Here is a 19,001-nt window from a genome sequence, read left to right on the forward strand (position 1 = left end):
GCGTGAGTGGGACATGCAAACATTTTGCTTTCATGCAATTGGCACATGACATATGTGTGGTTTAAAATTGTAAATTTCCATATAAGCAGTACTAAAGGTAAATCTATGATTGAGGTTTACTAGCACCCTAGTTTGGCTGTCTGTGCTCAACCCAGAATTTGTTTTTTAAGCAGGGTGGAAAGAAATTGTAGGTGGGTAACAGCCCCTGTTTTGTGACCCAACTCTTCAGTAACCACATAAAAACAGCCGGGAGGTTACTGAACAGTGCCGGGTGGTGGGGAGAACAATGGCTGCGCTGAGGTTCTGGGAAGGATTTCACAGGTTTTTGGATTTCTGATATTTTGTGGATAGATTGGATGTGTTGGTGAATAGAAATCGTGTATACACAAAGTTGTATTATGTGTATGAACTATCAAATACTGTTGCTCGGAACTGCTCATTTGTGCAGACAATTGTAAGGCAGCCTTTCCTCGGCCCCTTTTAGAAGGGCGCTCCACCCAGCACTTTACAGTAACCACCAGGCTGTTTTTGGGTGGCTACTGAAAAGTTTTGTCACAATTTAGGGTCCACCACCTGCCTAGAGCTTTTTTTCCCACCAAATTTGAATTAAATTCTGGCGAGAACTCTGTAAATGTGTTTGCTGTTTTGGGGTTTGTAATAGATCAGTTACTAATCAGAATCTTGATCGTTTGGATTGGTCGTCAAGCACCAAATTGGAAGTGGATTTAGGGGCTATGCACACACATCAGATGATTACCGTCCAAGAGGAATGTACATGCTTGTCGGAAGAGAATCTAACGAGTACAGCGGTCGCTGGACTCCATGAGCAACCGCTATACAAGTCAAGGGAGGAGAGCACAATGGGGTGCCGCTCACTCAACCTCCCGCCTGTTTTCCATAGAACAGAACCGGTGCTGTGCTTACAGAACTAATTAATTTTTCTAATTTGATCATGAATGATCATTTCCAGCTGTGTAGGCCGCCATACAATAAGTGGAAACGGATAAACCAGCATTATTAGTTTATTATGTGAACGTGCTTATTACATTGCTCCTAACACACAGACAAAGTTTACTGCATGCGTGCCTAGTTTCCCTGGTGAGCATAATGTAAAAAAACAGAAAAAATAACAATACAGTTCTCCTCCAGGCCTAAAAATGTAAAGAAGTAACAATTAAATGACAGCTTGACTTGTTGCAGCCAATTTCATCAGGTTAGTTCTGGTATGAGGTTCTGGGTCTGTGTTTTCAATGCACCTTTCAGTTTTAGCTCGCATATTCTGGCACGAGTAAACCAGCGTCTTCCCTCTGGTGCATTTATTACAGTTCATGCACTTGCTGTGCACGTGTTAATGACCAAGTGCTGCTTTGTCGGGGCTTCATTGCTTCCCAGTGGTTCATTTGTCATCTGCAGATTGTTGATTCAAGGAATATCCGATTACCTTAAGGAATTGGGAAGGGTTTTTTCCCCTGTTGGAGTAAATTGAACCATGTGTTGTAAGGGGATTTTTGCCTTCCTCTGGATCAACTGTGCATATATGATTCTGTCTGGAATATGCACGTTTCTAGTATGTTGATTAAATATATTACTAGTGGTTGAAAATAATAAACTTTTTTTCAACCTAACTATGGAGCAGCAGTGACCAAGTTGCTGGATATAGCAACTAAGATGGGGTCCCTGATATCATCAATGGTCACAAATAATCACACAGAAGGTTCCTGGGGGGCAGAAGAAAATGTATATATAAATTCTTGGTTTGGTCCTTATTTAGATGAACCATTTGCTCGTCCTGCAGTTGGGAGTTTGCGATACTCCTAAAGTGGAACTAAACCCAGTGAATTCTAACCTGTCAGGGTTCTGTTGCAAGAGCAGCCTCCTCTCTTCCTCATTCTAGTCTTCGGCAATCTTGGTTTGCCGGGAAGACATAACTCCTGCGCAGGCAACCAATGCAGAGCTGCACATTCTCAAATCGGGTTTTTTTGACAGCTGGGACAGCAATTATGTCTTATCGATACTTAATACAGAAGGGACATCACCTGCCTTTCTGCAATTAAGCCCTGTCTGATCCCAAATTTTAAGTTTTAGATTCACTTTAAAGTGGATCTAAACTCAAAACACAAAAAAAAAATAAAAAAACACACACACACACTTACCTTTAATCTGGCAGATCTGTCTGTCTGTCGGGAGGTTTCAGCTCATGGCCTGACACAGAGGAAGTGTGGGGCACCGACATGTTCTCCTCTCCTTCTGGGTTCATCTACCGGTGTCACCCAAACATGCACTGCACAGGCACGAGATAGGATGACGTAGATTGAGAAAAAGTTTGCTATTCTCGCTGTGCATGCGCAAGATCAGCAATTTGCTATCAGTCTATCCATTGGGAGGTTTCTTTGTTTGGGTCCCGCATCGTCCCGGCATCCAGCTTCGAGCTGGCGCAGAGGAAGCACTGGGCACCAACATCTTCTCTTCATCCTGTGTCACCTTGTCATGCACTGCGCAGGCGCGAGATCTGGTGACATAGCTAGGGAAAAAGATTGCCAATCTTACTGCATATGCGTGATATCAGGTTTTTTTCTTCCATTAATAAAAAGGGCTCCTTGTCTTGAGCAGCCAGAGCCTCCCTGGATGCATGAGGCAGGTATTCCTGGAGGCTTTGCACTCCCATTCTGTCTTGATTGCTCCTTTAAAATAAAAATTACCAGTTTTACTTTGAGGAACTAAACTCAGAACAAAAAAAAAAAAAAAAACACCTTTAATCCCACAGGGCAGTCTGATCCCTCCGGGGGTGTCCTGCATCGGGTCCCGCGTCGTCCCAGCTTTCGTCCCGGAGCCGGCCTTCTGGGCCCCGCCATCTTCTCTTTTTCTTCCTATTCTTCATTCTATGTCACCCGTCCCAGGTGCGAGTATGGGTGATGTAGGATGAAATAAATATTTGCTGCAAAAAGACTCCTTCTGCGAATGCCTGAGATGCTCGGGCATGCGCAAAAGGAGCGCCCAAGAGCCTTTTTTTTAAGTGCAGCACCGCCCCCTAATTAAAAAGGGTTGTCTACCTTTTTATGTAAAGTGAAAATTCTGGCTTTAGGTACGCTTTAAATAAAAGGGTTTAGGTTTGGTCTGCTTTAGTAATCCCATCCTCACTAAACCTATATTGTAGGAGAAGTTTTCTTTTTTCATAATTGGCAGGAATGTATCTGCTTTCATCTTTAACTTCATTGTATTTATTACATTCTTGCTTTGGTCCTTTCCTTGTATCAGCTCTTTGTGGTATGAAAAGCTAAAAGGAACATAAGAACATGTACTTAGGTACTAAGGTTGCAAGAATCAGTTTTAGTTCAGTGAGTTCTTCTAGAAAGAGTAAAAGGACACTAAAACCCATTGAGAGTGAACATTCAGATTCTACTGTAGACAAAGGCAGCATACAAGAGGAGACCTTGCATGAACTTCCTGGAGATGAGGTGACAAAGCAGAACAATATAGCAAATACAAACATTCTTTGGTATGTGGCCATGACCACCAGCACAAGTAAAATGTAATTTTGTACCTGTTATAAAAAAATAGAGGTGGAAGACACCCAATGATGTCAAGGTGTTCCAGTGAGGTGCTGTTATATCAGTTAGTAAATATAGAAAACAAAAACTCCCTGTGTGTTATCTCAAGAAGTCCAATTAGCCCTTTTAGTTTTTATCATGGGACTACAGAACAATTAGTCTTTATGTTGTAGAGAATAGAATGGGAGGGGGTTAAGTTGTGTTGGAACGGAGACAATTTGGCAGGGCCGACACTACTTGCTCCATAAAAATGCTGTGTTGTCAGCTCACAACAGGACTTTATACATTTTTTCTGTATTTGCAGGGTTCTTGACACAATGTCAATAGACTACTCACATGCATGAAATTATTATTAATAAACAGGAATTATATAGCGCCAACATAATACGCAGCATGAAAGATACAAAAAGTGACACAGCATGAGGAGAGGACCCTGCCCCGAAGAGCTTACTATCTAGGAGGTGGGGGAAGTATCACACAATAGGAGGGGTGATAATTGGCACCGATGCTACCCTTCCTATAATCATTTTTTAAGCATTTGCGCCATGAGTGAGTTCTCTTGCTGGTAACTTTATTAGATTTTTCACTTACTGCAGGATCATCTGTCCTGTGAGCCCAAGCCGGCATGGTCATGTTGTAGTTCTCAAGCCATTGTGCAAATGCCCTCAGGCCATTTCAGACCCAAGGTGCGAACCCACCCGGCTCCCGGGCACTCGCTGGTGCACAGCAGCAATTTGGGAAAGGCAGGCCACACTTTGGGCAACCACATTTGGACCCAGCTGCAGCCATAATGCAAATCTTCAAAGCCGCATGGTCCAAAGTGGCATGTTGCTTTGGGAACCATCCTGTGACCTGCCATAGCTGTGGCTGAAACCTAATTTTAAAACTTATTCTCAATCTCTCCTATTCACCTTAATGGGAGACTCGGCCAGAGTGAAGGATTTGTAATGGGAATAAAGCAAACCAAAAGGATATTAGTATTATTACTACTACACAGTATTTATATAGCGCCAGCATATTATGCAGCGCTGGTGGGAAGCCAATTAACCTAACTGTATGTTTATGGAATGTGGAAGGAAACGGGAGTACCCGGAGGAAACCCAAGCAGACATGGGGACTGGGCGATATTCGAATCTGGGACCCAGCGCTGCAAAGGCCAAAGTACTAACCACTGAGCCACGGTGCTGCCCCTCAATTCAGATTTAAACCCATCTCTGGTCAACAATTTTAGCAGCGTACATACTCTCATCCTGACAGGTTCTCTTTAAACAGAATAACTAGCAGCTCTGTTCATGTAACACAGAAGGCCAGTTTGCTGGGAATACCGTAGTTAAATCTCTGCTCGGATTTGGAGGGGGGAATGTGATTGAACTACTGTAATTACTGCTCCCTCTCACATCTTATTTTTCCTTTGAGCTTTGCCATTTCCTAGAGCGTCCATGTAATAAACACATTAGTAATGTGCGCTCAGAAATTCAGCACTTGTTCCACGTCCAGGGGGAGCAAACCTTCATAACTGGACTTCCGGTTTAGGAATTTATTTGTCCCTGGAGTGTTCCGTGTAATTCTTTCCCCGAAAACATGGAAGAAGTGGCAGAATTGGATGTGATGACTCTGTGGCCCACTTATGAAATAACTGGTGAAAATGAATAAAGGAGATCATTGTGTGCTAACAAAGTCCAGGAAATTGTGTCATTTTCCCCCTGTCCCGGATACAGGGTGTCACTGCCTTCATTTACATATATTACACCTGGTGGTGCCAAAGGATTTTGTTGTGTCACCTATTGTTTGCTTTGATGGCAGTGACAAATAAATGGGAGTGAGGAAGATCAGTGTTCAAATATTAAAAATAAGTGGTGTTAAAATTATAGTTTATTTAAACTCAACACCAAAAATGTTTATGTACTAGGTGGCATTACTGATTGGATTGGTGCAAATATGGCAAAGGGAGGACGTCTAGGTGTTTATATGATTGTTTAGATTTTAGACCCTGCTGTAAAACATGTTGCTCAATTTTGCAAGATCAGGTGACACCATCAGGAAGCCAGAACAAAAAAAGATGGCGGCGTGGGAAGCGCCGTAAAGAAGACAAAATCTATACTGTGCAGGATTCACTGGGTGCAGTAAGTACATTGATTATTGTGGAACTAAAGTTCCACTTTTTAAAATGTGGGATTGGGTTTTGTTTTATTGCAGAATAGGACAGGCGATGGTAAACCCGAAATTATAGACAGGTGGCAGCCCCAGTATTGTGACCCAACTCCTTAGTTACCACCCAAAAACAGCCGGCTGGGTGGTGCACCCAGCTAAAAGGGGCTGGGGAGAACACTGGGCGGTGTCCCTTCAGCAGTAAGGATTCTCACCTTCCCGATTGCTTTCTCTTCTGTCAAAATACAATGAGCTTTACATTCTCAGCTTAGCGATGGAAGCTAGGATACCTAACACATCTGGACTCCCCCTGTGGGTGCAAGACCCTGTATTGCGTCCCAACTTTTCAGTAACCACCCAAACAAGCCGGTTGGTTACTGAAAAGTGCCGGGTGGTGGGCCTAGCTAAAAGAGGCTGGGGAGAACATTGAAAAGCTTTCAATAAGAAACCTTAAGTAGAAAAAAACTCAAATGCAAATAAGGAGAAAGATTTTTGGCAAACAAAAGTATATTAGGTAAATTATATTGAACATCATAAAAAAAACATAAGGTTGTATAGTATGCACATAAACAAAGTAAACAAGAAAGGTAGGTCCATCCCAAGTATATTCAAATGGGATGTAAGACATTAACGCACAAAGGTATCAAGGTATAAGTAATAAAGCATTGTAACCCGAAGCGTTTCGCCTGTCGGCTTACTCAGGGGATCTGCCAGGAGCGTTATATGAATTGTGGTTGATTGGGAAAAACTTTCGAGCAGGGATTTCAATAAGATGTCAATTTATGTATAAAAAAGAATCACAGAAAGGTCTGTTGACGAAGTAGCAAGATTGTGCACTTTCGGGGGACAGGGATGCTGCAAGTTGTAAAAAGAAAAAACTCCATGTTCTGCTTTCAATAAACATTGTGGCGACAAGGTCTTTTTAGTATCGTTGAGTTAAATATGCAACGATAAGCGAATCCCGTAATGTTCTTAGTAATTATACAGCTCTGGCCCACGATTTAAGAAGCGCTGACCCTTGCAGGGTTACTGTACACATTTTTTAACTCTGTCCCTATTGACTCCAACACTTCTAATTAACAGCATGCTTTTATTATTTTCCCTCACGATGGCCTTAAGTGCCGCTGTCAGATAATAAGTGTTTGTTGCTATACAGCCCGGGACGCTCGTATTAACATTTTCCATCTTAAGACCGGCCGCTTGGCTCAAGTGGTGAGAGCATGTAAAGTCTGAGTGCTGAATGGAATTACTAGCAGTGGAAACTATGCAGCCAAAGGTCTTGATAAAGCAGCTGCTATGCAAACCTCAGCTGTTTTTTCCATCCTGTAAAGCAAAAGGAAAAAAAAAACCTTATTAGCATACAGAAACTGAGTAATGGTGATGTCACAGCCCCATCCTGCTAAGTCCTCTCCCTGACTTGGCTTGCAGATCATGCAGGACTCATGTGTAGGAATGTGCTGCCCCATAGGAGACAATCTGTAAAAAGTTTCACTGGGAGGAGTTCAAGCACTTCCCTTATAAACAGTTTACTGTATGCTTTGCTCTGTACAGTCCCGCTCACATCTTTAGAAACTTCTACTGAAAGCAGATTAGTTTGTGCTCAGGGCAACCAACATGCACTTCCGAAACTTCAACTACAGCTTCTCCTCCCTGGTGGCTTGTGTGCCAGGCAGCGAGATCTTCCAGCAGAATGATGCCAGGGTAAGAGCGCCTTTGCCAATTGTCTTTTTAATAAGTTAGTTCTTGTTTGTTGTTTTTGTATTTCATTTTTTGTGTTTAGTTTACTCTACTTTTTTGTTCATTTATTGCAACACTTTTTAAGATTGATAAAATTGACCTTGATGTGATTCAAACTCACCTTACCCGTCTTCTTCTGTCTCTTAAAACCCTCACTACTCACCCACCATTTCATATCCTCCTCCTATGGCTCACCATTCGTTTTTTATTGAACCCCAAACTCCTAGATTGTAAGCTCTTCTGGGCAGGGTCCTCGCCTCCTCCTGTGTCACTGTCTGTATCTGTCTATCATTTGCAACCCCTATTTAATGTACAGCGCTGCGTATTATGTTGGCACTATATAAATACTGTTTAATAATAATATGGTAGAATTTAAAACTGAGGACCAAAATATATAACACTGCAACTTACCTGTCCTTGTGGCAGCTGCATTTGGGCATTTTTGACTTATCCTGTGACCTGGGATTTACTGTGTAAGGATAATGTATCAACTTTTCCAGCTATATTCTGTGAACTACAGAAAACTTTCCCTCTTTAATAATATAGACAAGGAAAGGTGGCTGCATTCTAATTCAGCACCGCAGCCTCTGGTGGCAACGCTGAACCTCTAGATAAAGTACAGTGAATGAGTGTTGTCACCCTTGCACTGGTAGTGCGTTATATAGGAAAATTAATTCAGCATCTCTATTGAAGGACTGGTAAACTGCAATATATTACATTTCTGTATTTGAGGTTAGATACGTTTTATCAGTACAGCATACAGTTTCAGTGACCAGAGCTTTCTTTAGGTTGGTCTTATTGAGTTTCTGTACGGTACTTTTTGTTGTGCAAAACACGTTCATTTAAAGCAATCCATATTCTCTACTGAGCACTTAGAGTTATGGAAAGTTTAGATATGATTATTATCAGTGTGGCATTTGGTTTTAGAAACCCAATGATCTGCTTTGTTTGCTGCGCAGCCGACCTTCATTACTAATTCTTGCACGTTGTTGTATCATGCACAATCATCAACCAGGATTCACTTATGTGCCTTCCGATTAAAGAAAGGTTGCGATGATCGATCAATCTATATTGCCTTTAAAAATACGTCCTGTGGGGTTGCTTATCACTGCAAAAGGTTTATTGTATGTTTGTATGTGTGTATATATGTTTGTATGCAGCAATATTGAATGTATGTATGTATGTTTGCATGCAGCAAACTCATGTAGTTTGGGGTTTCGATCGTCTTACCACCACATCTGCCTACTTTGAATTTCAAATTTCAGACTCTAACCATACAGATCCAGCTTGGCCCTTCCCAGTACATTTACATAGTTGCGTCTTTCCATAAAATTGAATCAAGTCACCTTTTCAGGTGGAATAGGACAAGCAGCATATGTTTCCACCTGAACTAGTGATATAGATCTGTAAATTGGGGTATCTATGCAGCAAACCGGCATCAAAACAGGTTACATTCTGGTACAAATCAGATGGCATCTCCTATATTGAAGGATTGTAATGATTCTTCTTTTGTGAACCAGCACTATCACCAATTTAGATTCACTTATAAAACTTTTACCAAACTGAGATCATTTGCAAGTAAATTGTACTTGTCATCTGTTTTGTTATGTCTGTAATGTTCACATAGTAAAGTGATTGTTAGTTGGATGGGATAAGCCCGTGTTCACGTACCAATCATGTGCAAGGGTATTTAAAAACCCAAAAAATAAGCAGGATTTTCCCTAGCACGTGATTTCGTATTCAAAGTGAACACAGCATTTATTTACTAACATTTACATTGCAAAGTTAGCATTTATTTAACTAGGTAAACATCCTTTGATAAATGAGCTTGGCTGGCGGTTATATCATACTTTCTTTGACTTCACCCTAAGTTATACTTTAATAGTTTTTAATCAGGCAGGGCTTTGTTTCAGAAAAGGAACAATGCAGCTACAGCAATAAGTGTTCTTACCTGCCTGATCGCTCGATCTGTCAAAATCGCTGAGCTGCACATATGTTGCTTGCTGGGTTTCCTGGCACATGGCGGCTTTACCTGCGGTTGTCGGCATTGAATGAGTGAGTATAACCGGGTTTGGTTTCGCTTTAAAGTCACTTAAAAGGTACACTGATACATCCCTATCCTATGAATATTTTCTTTCAAATCATTAAAAAATAGTGCAATATGATCGGAATTATGATCATGTATTTGAGCAGAATGTCAACTGACAAGCTGTAAGTCGGCAACAAGAGAACAACATATATACCTCATCCAGGAAGCAAGAGAGCAACACATGCAAACCAGTGAATATTTTATTGTCTGCATGTGTCCTCTACATAGATCCCATCTCTGGTGACTTCACCCCATGGATGGAATCCCTAATTTGTTGCTAGTGTCTCATGAACCCAGCGAAGAGCTAAGAGATCATTCACGTCGCCAAATAAACATTCTCCATTGTACTAGATCCTATTCCTTTGTTGTAGTGTGGTCACATTTTCTCCTGTGCCAACGCTTTCTCCTTATTCCAAAATTGTGAGTTGCACAGATTGCATCTGCTGAGTCTCTTTAGACATGATGACGTGATGCAGTCACATGGTATCATCAATGGAGGTGCACATCTCACTATTACATCCGAACGTAATATTATTATTATTATTATTATTATACAGTATTTATACAGCACTTACATATTATGCAACACTTTACAAAGTCTATAGTCATGTCACTGTCCGTCCCTCAAAGGGACATAGGTATTAGGATTTGGGTCATCCTATTGATGTACTATGAATGACCCAAAGCTGCTGATTATTGTAGTTGTACTTTTATGGTGGTTTATTCCTTTGAATGATCTGCCTAATGCACCACCAATAATTTTGCTGGCACAGCGCACTGCAGTGCCCATTATGATGGGCGCATTGTGAAGGTGAATGGAGTTGGACAATGATTGGCACCACAATGCAACAAAACATGGAACGTGTTCTAAATGGGTCCATAAATCAGCTTGATGTGAAGAATCTCAAAGACGTTCAATTTGAGGCCAACAAAAACATTGTTCCAGACAATCCTAACTTTATTCACTCTTTGGCAATCTGCAAATGTTAACCTGGGGACCCCGCATACCATGGGGCAGATTTGAGATTTGTGAAACAGAAAAATTGGAATAAGCAAAGAAATTTCCTAGGGAAGGGGAGTGAATGTTAAGTTTGTCATTGGGCTAAAGGACAACTAAACCTTCAAAATAAAAGCTGCCTGGTGCTTATTTGTTGCTATCTTTGGCATGTTACAACAGCCTCGGGGTGAGTGACAACATTCGTTCCAGTCCCAACTTTGTAATTGAGCAAGGAACGTGGAGTGAGGACGTGGGGTCACCTGAGGCTGATCTTTGCTAAAATCCTTAAACTCGTCACCAGATTGTGGCAAAGATGGCGGCACCTGTGTATGTGGCCCTGCACACTATAGGGCAATCATTCTCCATATTGAAGTCTTGTTTTATACATTACATTATAAAAGCAAGGAGGGGTTCAGTGATTTCTGATCGAGCATTTCCAGGCAATCGGTTGATGAAATACATGATGGGAGTTGTCATACTGCCATTATTTTCATATTTCTGTCTATTTAATGTACAGCGCTGCGTAATATGTTGGCGCTATATAAATCCTGTTTAATAATAATAATAATTAATAATATTAAGTTCTAATTTTTATAACCTTCTGTAGAACCATACAGTCCATATGATAGCCTGATTTTTCCCATTGCAAATAGATACAGAAACATTTACAAAAAGTAAAAATGCTGTTGGTGACAGGGTCTCTTTAACGTTTTATTTCCAGATGTGGGTTGAACAGGGAAGGGCTAGAACCCCGGTTGGGTTTTTTTCTGCTGTAGAGTCCTTGGACTGCAAATGGGTTCTGTCATCGTATGTGATGTAAACATTCATTCTTGTGATGTCTTCATATTCTATAGCATTCCTCTTCACTCCTTCCCTGGCAGCTACATAGGATTGTAAAGTGAGGTGATGGTAGGGGTGGAGGAGCTGGAGCAGCTCTGACAGTAATTAGACAATAGGGGAGGGTATAACATGCAAGAAGGGGGGAGGTGACTATACTCACCAAATAAGCTCTTATAGTCAGTATTTCCAGCACATTGCAAGTCAATAATAAACCTTTTATAGAAAGGAAAGACACTGCAGGTATTCTGTGAAAACATTTGCTTTTTTTGTACTTTAAGCTGCAATTTATTATTTTTTTGGTGACAGGGTCTCTTTAATACCCATCCGTTCCTCCTGTCTGCACTCCCAATACCAGACATGCGTTCACATTGATAAATCGCTCACCAGCCGGAGAATTTGCGTTTTCCTCTCTGCAGTGGGGAATTTATTTCCACAGGGCAAGCGGTTTTTTTTTCTTTCCAGAAGGAAAATGACCGAGGGGGTTGTGGAAAATGTACAGCATATGCTCCGTACAATTTGTCATCGCCTCCTTAAAAGTTCAGTTTAGACGCCTAATCTGTAATCTTTTCATAGTGACAGCGTGGAGTAAATGTATACACAGGACACCTATTGTTCCCATCGCATTTATTACTGCAGTGCAGAGCCAGGATGGCAGCTAGCAACCCAGAACAACCAATCAGGTCTCTATATTATCCTGCAACAAATGTCAAATCATATCACCCCTGGTTATGTGCCACCTGCAAGCAGCAGCAATACTGTTCCTTATTACAGCCATTGGCAGGTAGACATGGAAGGGTTAAATTGCAATACCCTGCAGTACTATAGTACATTAAGTGATAATACATTATATATACCCCAGGTGAACACCATAAGGTTACATTATATGAATGTGCTATTAGATCAGACTGTAAGTTTGTAATTGTTGATATTCATCCAACCCATCCACTCTCTTTGCTCCTCCAATGACCTAATTACTTCTTCACTCATAACCTTATCACACACACGGCTCCAAGACTTTTCTAGAGCTGCCCTGACTCTCTTGAATGGTCTTCCCCCATCGTTTCAAACATGCCTACTTGTCTTTTTCTGTCTCTTAAACCCTTACTACTTCCCACCACTCCATTATTCCCCTCAAGCTCTAGAAAAGTCCTGTGATGAGGTTATGAGTGAGGAAGTCATTAGTAGGTCATTGGAGGAGCGAAGACAATGGCTAGGGGGGTATTTTTCTATCAGGTCAGAAAGGTAAGTGGCACAAGAACTGTGGAGGGATTTGAAGGCAAAGCACAGGAGGTTGAATTTGATTCTAAGGTGAAATGGAAGCCAATGAAAAGAACTACAAAGAGAGGAAGCAGAAGAGGAGCGGTGGGAAGGATGGATGAGTCTGCTTGTTGGCATCATATCAATATTGCAGCAAAAAATTTTTTTTTTAATGGGATATATTTTGGAATTCTGCATAATACTAATAATCTTAATAAGAAGCATTATCTGGCTATATGTGAGGCAGAAGGCAACAAAATAATCATATTTTTTTAATTTATTTTTTCAGGCGAAGTTTGAATCTCTGTTCAGAACATACGACAAAGAAGCCACCTTCCAGTACTTCAAAAGCTTTAAAAGGGTGAGAATCAATTTCAGTAGCCCGCTATTGGCTGCAGAGGCCAGGATCCAACTGCACAAGATGGAATTTCTGGGGAAGGAGATCAAGCTGTACTTTGCTCAGGTTTGTCCTCCATATTTGATTTCTGTTGGTGGGAAACGGGTTCATTCATCTCCAAATTAAGGTGGAAGCTATGAGTATATGTGTAGGAAGGAATAATCTTCCTATTCTAGGTGTGCACTATTGGATTTGCTCTCAATAGTGTAAACCCTCAGTTATTTTTCGGTTTGTTTGTCATCATGAGTCACTGTATAAGGAGTTTTTAAGCAAATTAGTTTCTGTAAATATGTTGCAAAGATTTTCTTCTGGAGAATTTGCCAGTAACTGCACTTCCTGTTTCAGACTGACATTGCTAAGCTACTGCCGTGCAATTACCAGTAGCTTGCTGTGCACACTGTGTTGTGGTCCATTGGGCTGTCTATAAGGTTTGCACATTCTGCAGACCGGTGTGTGTACACTGCAAGCTGTCACCATCGCTTACTATTGCATTGCTATGAATTGGTGATGTCAGCTTGAAACAGGAAGTGTTTCTGATGGATCTTCAAAAAAGAAACTTTGTAACAAATTAACGCTTGAAGAAAACTGTATACAGTGTAGACAAGATTGCAAATTTATTGAAAAATAGATTGTGGGGTTTCATGTAATTTATGGCATACTTTGTTATCCTATAAACTATACATTTATTCACTGTATCCAAATACATTTACTAAATGTTATTGCCAGCTGCAAAAATCACTATATAGCCAGACAACGTTCAGCCCATAGCAGTCTCATGGTTTGCTATAACAACACCTTTGACTTGAAATACTTTTTGTAGCTTTTTATAGAACTTTAAAAGTTCTAGGAGTTTGGGAGTTTTTTTCCCACTATGCAATCTTAGTGCTGATACTAATAAATGGGTATTTCTGAGTCTCATGTTGCAGTTCTTAAAGTATTAAAGCCACCATGTTAAAGGTGTTATACCAGGTATAAAAAAAGTTTTGTGCATTGAGTTCAGTCCGCCAACACCTACTTCCCCACTGTATTCTGTACTGATGTGGAGCTGGTGGAAGGAACCACAAAGTGTGAAGGGGGACCAGGACTGGTACCTGCTTGGTATAGCTAGTAAAGTAGATAAGCTGAATTGCTGACCTTTCCTTCTGAAGATTCTAGTTGCCTGGCTGTCTGTGCTTCAGAGTCAGGTAAAGGTCATCACTCACAACCTACAGGAGGCACAGGGTTCCTTTAGGATGCTTTCCATTCTTTAATTGCCTTTCAGCCCAAAAGTGATCTTAATTAAAACTTTTATCTTTTTGCAGACTTTACACATAGGCAGTTCCCATCTGGCTCCTCCTAATCCCGAGAAGCAATTTCTCATCTCACCACCTGCATCTCCTCCAGTGGGGTGGAAGCAAGAACGGGATGCCACTCCAGTTATTAATTACGATCTCCTGTATGCCATTTCCAAGCTTGGCCCAGGTAGGTGGCCTCTTTTCTGACATTTTTGCAGTAGCCATGGTTGGTGTGCTTGGCACTGATAACTTCACTTTTGTGTTGCTATAGGTCACCCTTATGTGTTGCTGTGGGGTTCATTGAGATTCACCCCTGTGTTGCAGTGGGGGGTTCAAGTCCGATTCACATATTTTGCTCTGAGGCCCCAGGGTTAGTTTTGCTGCTGTGTGGCATGGAGCTGTAATGTTTCCAGGAAGCTTCCATGGAATACTAACATTCCATGGAGCTTCCTGTGCCCCTGTGTTGCCCTGCCCCCCTCAGTCAGTGCAGGAGGGGTTGAACAAGAATGAAGATGACTTCCACAGAACTCACATATTAGCTCTCTTATTTCTGTCATGACAGGTTCTCTTTAAAGCCAAAAAAAATTGGTTTCCCAATGTTTCTACAGAAATAAGCCTATCAGTCAGCAGTCATTTTTCCTGTGTACGGAAAGCAGAATTCTCAGAAAGGGAACATTTTCTCTCGAGTGGTCCAGAAATAGCTGATGTGATTATAGAACACACGTGGGGCCAAGTTTCCATTCTTTCCAGACAAAATCATTGTGTTTTATTTTTAATTCTCGGTAGCACATTTTTCCTACATTAGGCTGTAGAGGAAAAAAAAAAATCCCATGGCATAGCTGTGAAAGGACGCCTTGTGCGGGTGTTAACGCAGGAACTTTGGCACCGAGGCTTGATCTCCGGGGGGCCGTAGCGGCCTTGCTGTACAGTCACCAAGCCTTGTTTATCAGAAAACTGTGCTTGCTTGATTTGTCATTTCACTTACAAAGCAAAGATATTTGTTGCTACGAGTGATAATTATTGATTATGTACTAGAATTAAACTTGGTGTCAGCAGGCCCGGGAAAGGGAGGGGTAGCACTGGTAGCTATAAGGTGTTCATGTGAAGACAAACAACATGCTGACGGGCCCCAGCCTGCCGATATTATTCATTGGATTTCACTTTTAAATATGGAGAATCCACATCACTTGTGGGTGTCACCTAGGGCAGGCTTTATGCTGGGAATTTCCTCTGCATCAGACTGACACCCACCCATTTGCCCATTTTTAAATCTGCATTGCTTTCCAAGACTCGGCCCATTGCTTGCACGCAGACTTGGGGATTTTTAGAGAACTACTGTGGCAAGGAGCTGTAATGTGTCCATTATGTGTCCTTTCTCTATCCACCAGCAGTCCTAGGCCAGAATACATTTTATTTTTAATTAGTCTAGCAATAACAATTGCTGTTATTTTTCTAAACCACTTCTTTTTTTTTTCTTGGTTGCAGGGGAGAAGTATGAATTACACGCAGCCACAGACACAACCCCCAGCGTGGTGGTCCACGTGTGCGAAAGCGATCCCGAAAACGAGCTTGAAGTGGAGGAGGATGAGGATGGCACGCGTAAAGGCAAACCAAAAATCATCCAAACCAGGAGGCCAGACTACATGCCCATCCATCTAAGCTGAAGGAGGACCCACAGCACACTGAGATTTGATGTCTATTTCGCTCCACAAACATTTTAATATGAAGATGGTGGGACGCAGCCAAGGACAGTGGCGATAGCGGCCGTTTATATACCCGACTTAGCTGTCCTGGCGTGTCTCCGGCTTTGTTTTTGTATAAGTCAGTCGCCGTGTTTCTATTGGACGGTCTAAGGCTTCCGTATGGGACAAGATGAAGGTTAGATACTGTTTATGAAGCCGTGTAGTTATTTTGCTTTACCTGTGTGTAAGGAAATCTTGAGGGCTCCTGGCCCGGCGGTCTGAAGTACAGAAGATATTAGTATGTCGTCTACGTATCTCCACCTTATGTGCGTAATCGCCGGTACGTCTTTCTACCTTTTGAACTGAGGACGCAGATGGAGAAATATATACCTATTATTTTTCTTTTTTATCATCCTATTGCATGTGAACTGAAAGCTTTGTTTCTGCTTTGTTGAAAACTTTAGAATTTTCTGAACCTGGAATCATTGACTGTGTGATTTGCATCTAGAAACTTGACTTACTCAACCGCGTGCTGAAATTTCTAAACCCCCTGAGAAAAGAAGGGAAAGACTTCGAACTTCTGACATGGTTATTGTTATACTTAGGCAGTGTAAACTTTCCAAACATTGCATTTAACTAGATTTTTATGACAAATTGTAACTAATTGCAAAGCGAGTGGGACAGTTACAAAACTAACGTTGGCGTTTCTGTTGTTTGTTTTGTGTAGTAAAAACTGCTCAGCTAAGAAGCAAATTATAATGCATAACACCTACAGGAAACAAGAAAACAGCAGCAATTGTCATCTTGAAGCCAGTGCTAGTTTTTTAAATGTCCCCCACTGGGTGCTGTGATGAAAAGTATTTGGAATATTGTTGTCCCTGTCCATAGCAATCAGATTGTTCCTTTTAGTATAATGGAGGGAAAGAGATTTTGGTTGTACAGGACTAAGGGAGCAGATCTGCCTTCTGACAATTTTTCAGCCAGGAGGCCTGGGCATACTTGTATATTGAGCGCTGCTTTGGGTCTCTGACTATCACTGTGATATACAGTACCGGTGTTGGCATGCAAAATGAAGTCGTCTTTACCTTACACATGATTCGTTTTTATGTCATGACAGCACCATGTACAGGATTCTAATGGTTGTTCTTAATAGTCTTGTTTTAAAACCAGTAACTTACTCTCCTATTTTTTAAAGTGGACCTGTGCTGAGTAATTATGGAAGCTGCCATTGTTGAACTCATTCCATAAAACGCTGATTGCCTGGTTCAGTGTTTCTCAACCAGGGTTCCTGCAGAAGTTGCTAGGGGTTCCTTGAGCAATTTGTGCCTTTAAGGTCAGTTTAAATGACAGCAATGATATATTTTTGGCTCTCTGCAAGGGTGACATCTTTCCCAATGGCCAGCAATGTTAGATGAATTCTTCCCACAGACCACCACACTAATGTACTGTGAGCTGTGGATATAATAATTAAAGCAGGGGGTTCCCTGAACACCTGAAAGTTTTCTTTTCAAGGGTTCCCCCATGTTGAGCAAAGCTGATACTTTGGTTTCAGTAGTCTGTCATACAACTGAAGCAAGTGGTTGGCTGAACACCTGAGCTGCATTCCCATTCTAGGTCCGAAATACACATGATATTAATGGCTGAGGATCAGAACACCAACCAGGAAATATGTTTATTTCACATCCAGGTCCACAATGGCAGCTTACATAATCTTACAGTGTACCTCCACTTTACAGCTGCACCTGGAAGAATTAAAGAAAAAAATTGTCTAGTAACAGATGCTCCTATTTGGAGGCCAGCTGAAGCTAAGCTCCCATATAGTTGTGGAGGTCTCTTGTAGCCATTGTCTTTTATTAGGGGTTGACTAATAAATTTTCCCTGACAATGACTACTGGGATACTGAAAACATAGAAATACAACTTAATAATTAAAGGTAATTACTGGTCATTTACAATTACACATTTTGATGGAGCGGTTTGGTATTCCCATGCAGTTCCATCAAGAACCTGTAGGTGGGGCTGTTATTGTGAAACAATGCAGATGTTACAGCAACCCTGTAGGATTCCAACAGAAGCAACCTGTAAAAGAAGAGAAAGCTGAACAATAGCCTAAAATAAGAGAAAATTGTTAGATCATTAATATATATAATTAAAAAAATGCTGTTACAATATTCACTTTTAATTCAGAGCTCTCCCTTGCAGTACTGCTTTTTGCCACAAGATGTCCTCATTCTGATGGTCATCATTCAACCCATTTTCCCTGAGCCCAGCCTGTGATTACACAGGGAAAACAATGCATATTGGTGACAAGCTGAGCCATCTTTCATCTCCTCCCATCAGTTTACCTCTGTTAAGAACTGATATCCACCTTTTGGGTTTGGATTCTTTAAGCCTGAGCTTCTTTTGCTACTATAAGACCATTCCAGGAGTGTTAGTTTGCCCCTTGCTGGGTGTTCTGGTTGCTCCATCCGTCACGTATTTCATACCAGGACATGATAGGCACATTGCAGCTAGTGGCAGTGCGTTGGGGGTGTATGGATTTTGAGAAGTGTCTGTTAGCAGCGGTGCAGTAGAACGGAGCGGTCACTGCATACTGGGCCGAATTCTTCTCCAAGGTGCATCTGTTGGAACTGATTTACCCCCAGGGAGGCTTTAATGTCCCCCTCCTGTTGTGAATCCTGGGTGAGTTCAGGATGACTGACCCCCTCCCTGTACTGTATACTTATGGGCTTGTGTACATATGTGGAAAAGGCTTCAATCACGCACAATAAATTGTTAATGCGTTTGAGAGAAAATAAACCCAACCCATGTTGTACAATGTCATTTCTTCCTTACTTGTATGAGTCCGTGTTGTATGTAACCTTCTGCAAAGGAAAGCAGTGGGAATGGCCAATGTCTGCCTTCTGAATCTCCAAGCAGCTTTTATGCCTGATCTGGTATTTCAGCAGGTGTGCAGGAGATGGCTGGAGGTATGGATGAGACATTGCATTTTTGCATAATTTTGCATTTAAAGGGAACCTGTCATGTACTAAT

General features: G+C 41.4%; 1 protein-coding gene across 1 annotated transcript; it reads left to right on the forward strand.

Moving 5' to 3' along the window:
* The first annotated feature begins 7,135 nt into the window (after nucleotides 1-7,135).
* On the forward strand, nucleotides 7,136-18,786 carry RCAN1 (regulator of calcineurin 1). The gene is made up of 4 exons (XM_072398261.1): nucleotides 7,136-7,397; nucleotides 12,906-13,079; nucleotides 14,315-14,474; nucleotides 15,773-18,786. Exons 1-4 carry the CDS (start codon nucleotides 7,311-7,313, stop codon nucleotides 15,949-15,951), a joined length of 600 nt encoding a protein of 199 aa, XP_072254362.1. The 5' UTR covers nucleotides 7,136-7,310; the 3' UTR covers nucleotides 15,952-18,786.
* Nucleotides 18,787-19,001: the final 215 nt, after the last annotated feature.

The sequence above is a fragment of the Pyxicephalus adspersus genome, chromosome 1 (assembly GCF_032062135.1).
Source record: "Pyxicephalus adspersus chromosome 1, UCB_Pads_2.0, whole genome shotgun sequence".
Classification (NCBI taxonomy): domain Eukaryota; kingdom Metazoa; phylum Chordata; class Amphibia; order Anura; family Pyxicephalidae; genus Pyxicephalus; species Pyxicephalus adspersus.

Bases quoted from the DNA above. Each gene is read 5' to 3' on its own strand.
- RCAN1 (XM_072398261.1), top strand. From the start codon at position 7,311: ATGCACTTCCGAAACTTCAACTACAGCTTCTCCTCCCTGGTGGCTTGT. The intron at 7,398-12,905 runs GTAAGAGCGCCT...TTATTTTTTCAG, and splicing joins TCCAGCAGAATGATGCCAGG to GCGAAGTTTGAATCTCTGTT. The intron at 14,475-15,772 runs GTAGGTGGCCTC...TCTTGGTTGCAG, and splicing joins CATTTCCAAGCTTGGCCCAG to GGGAGAAGTATGAATTACAC.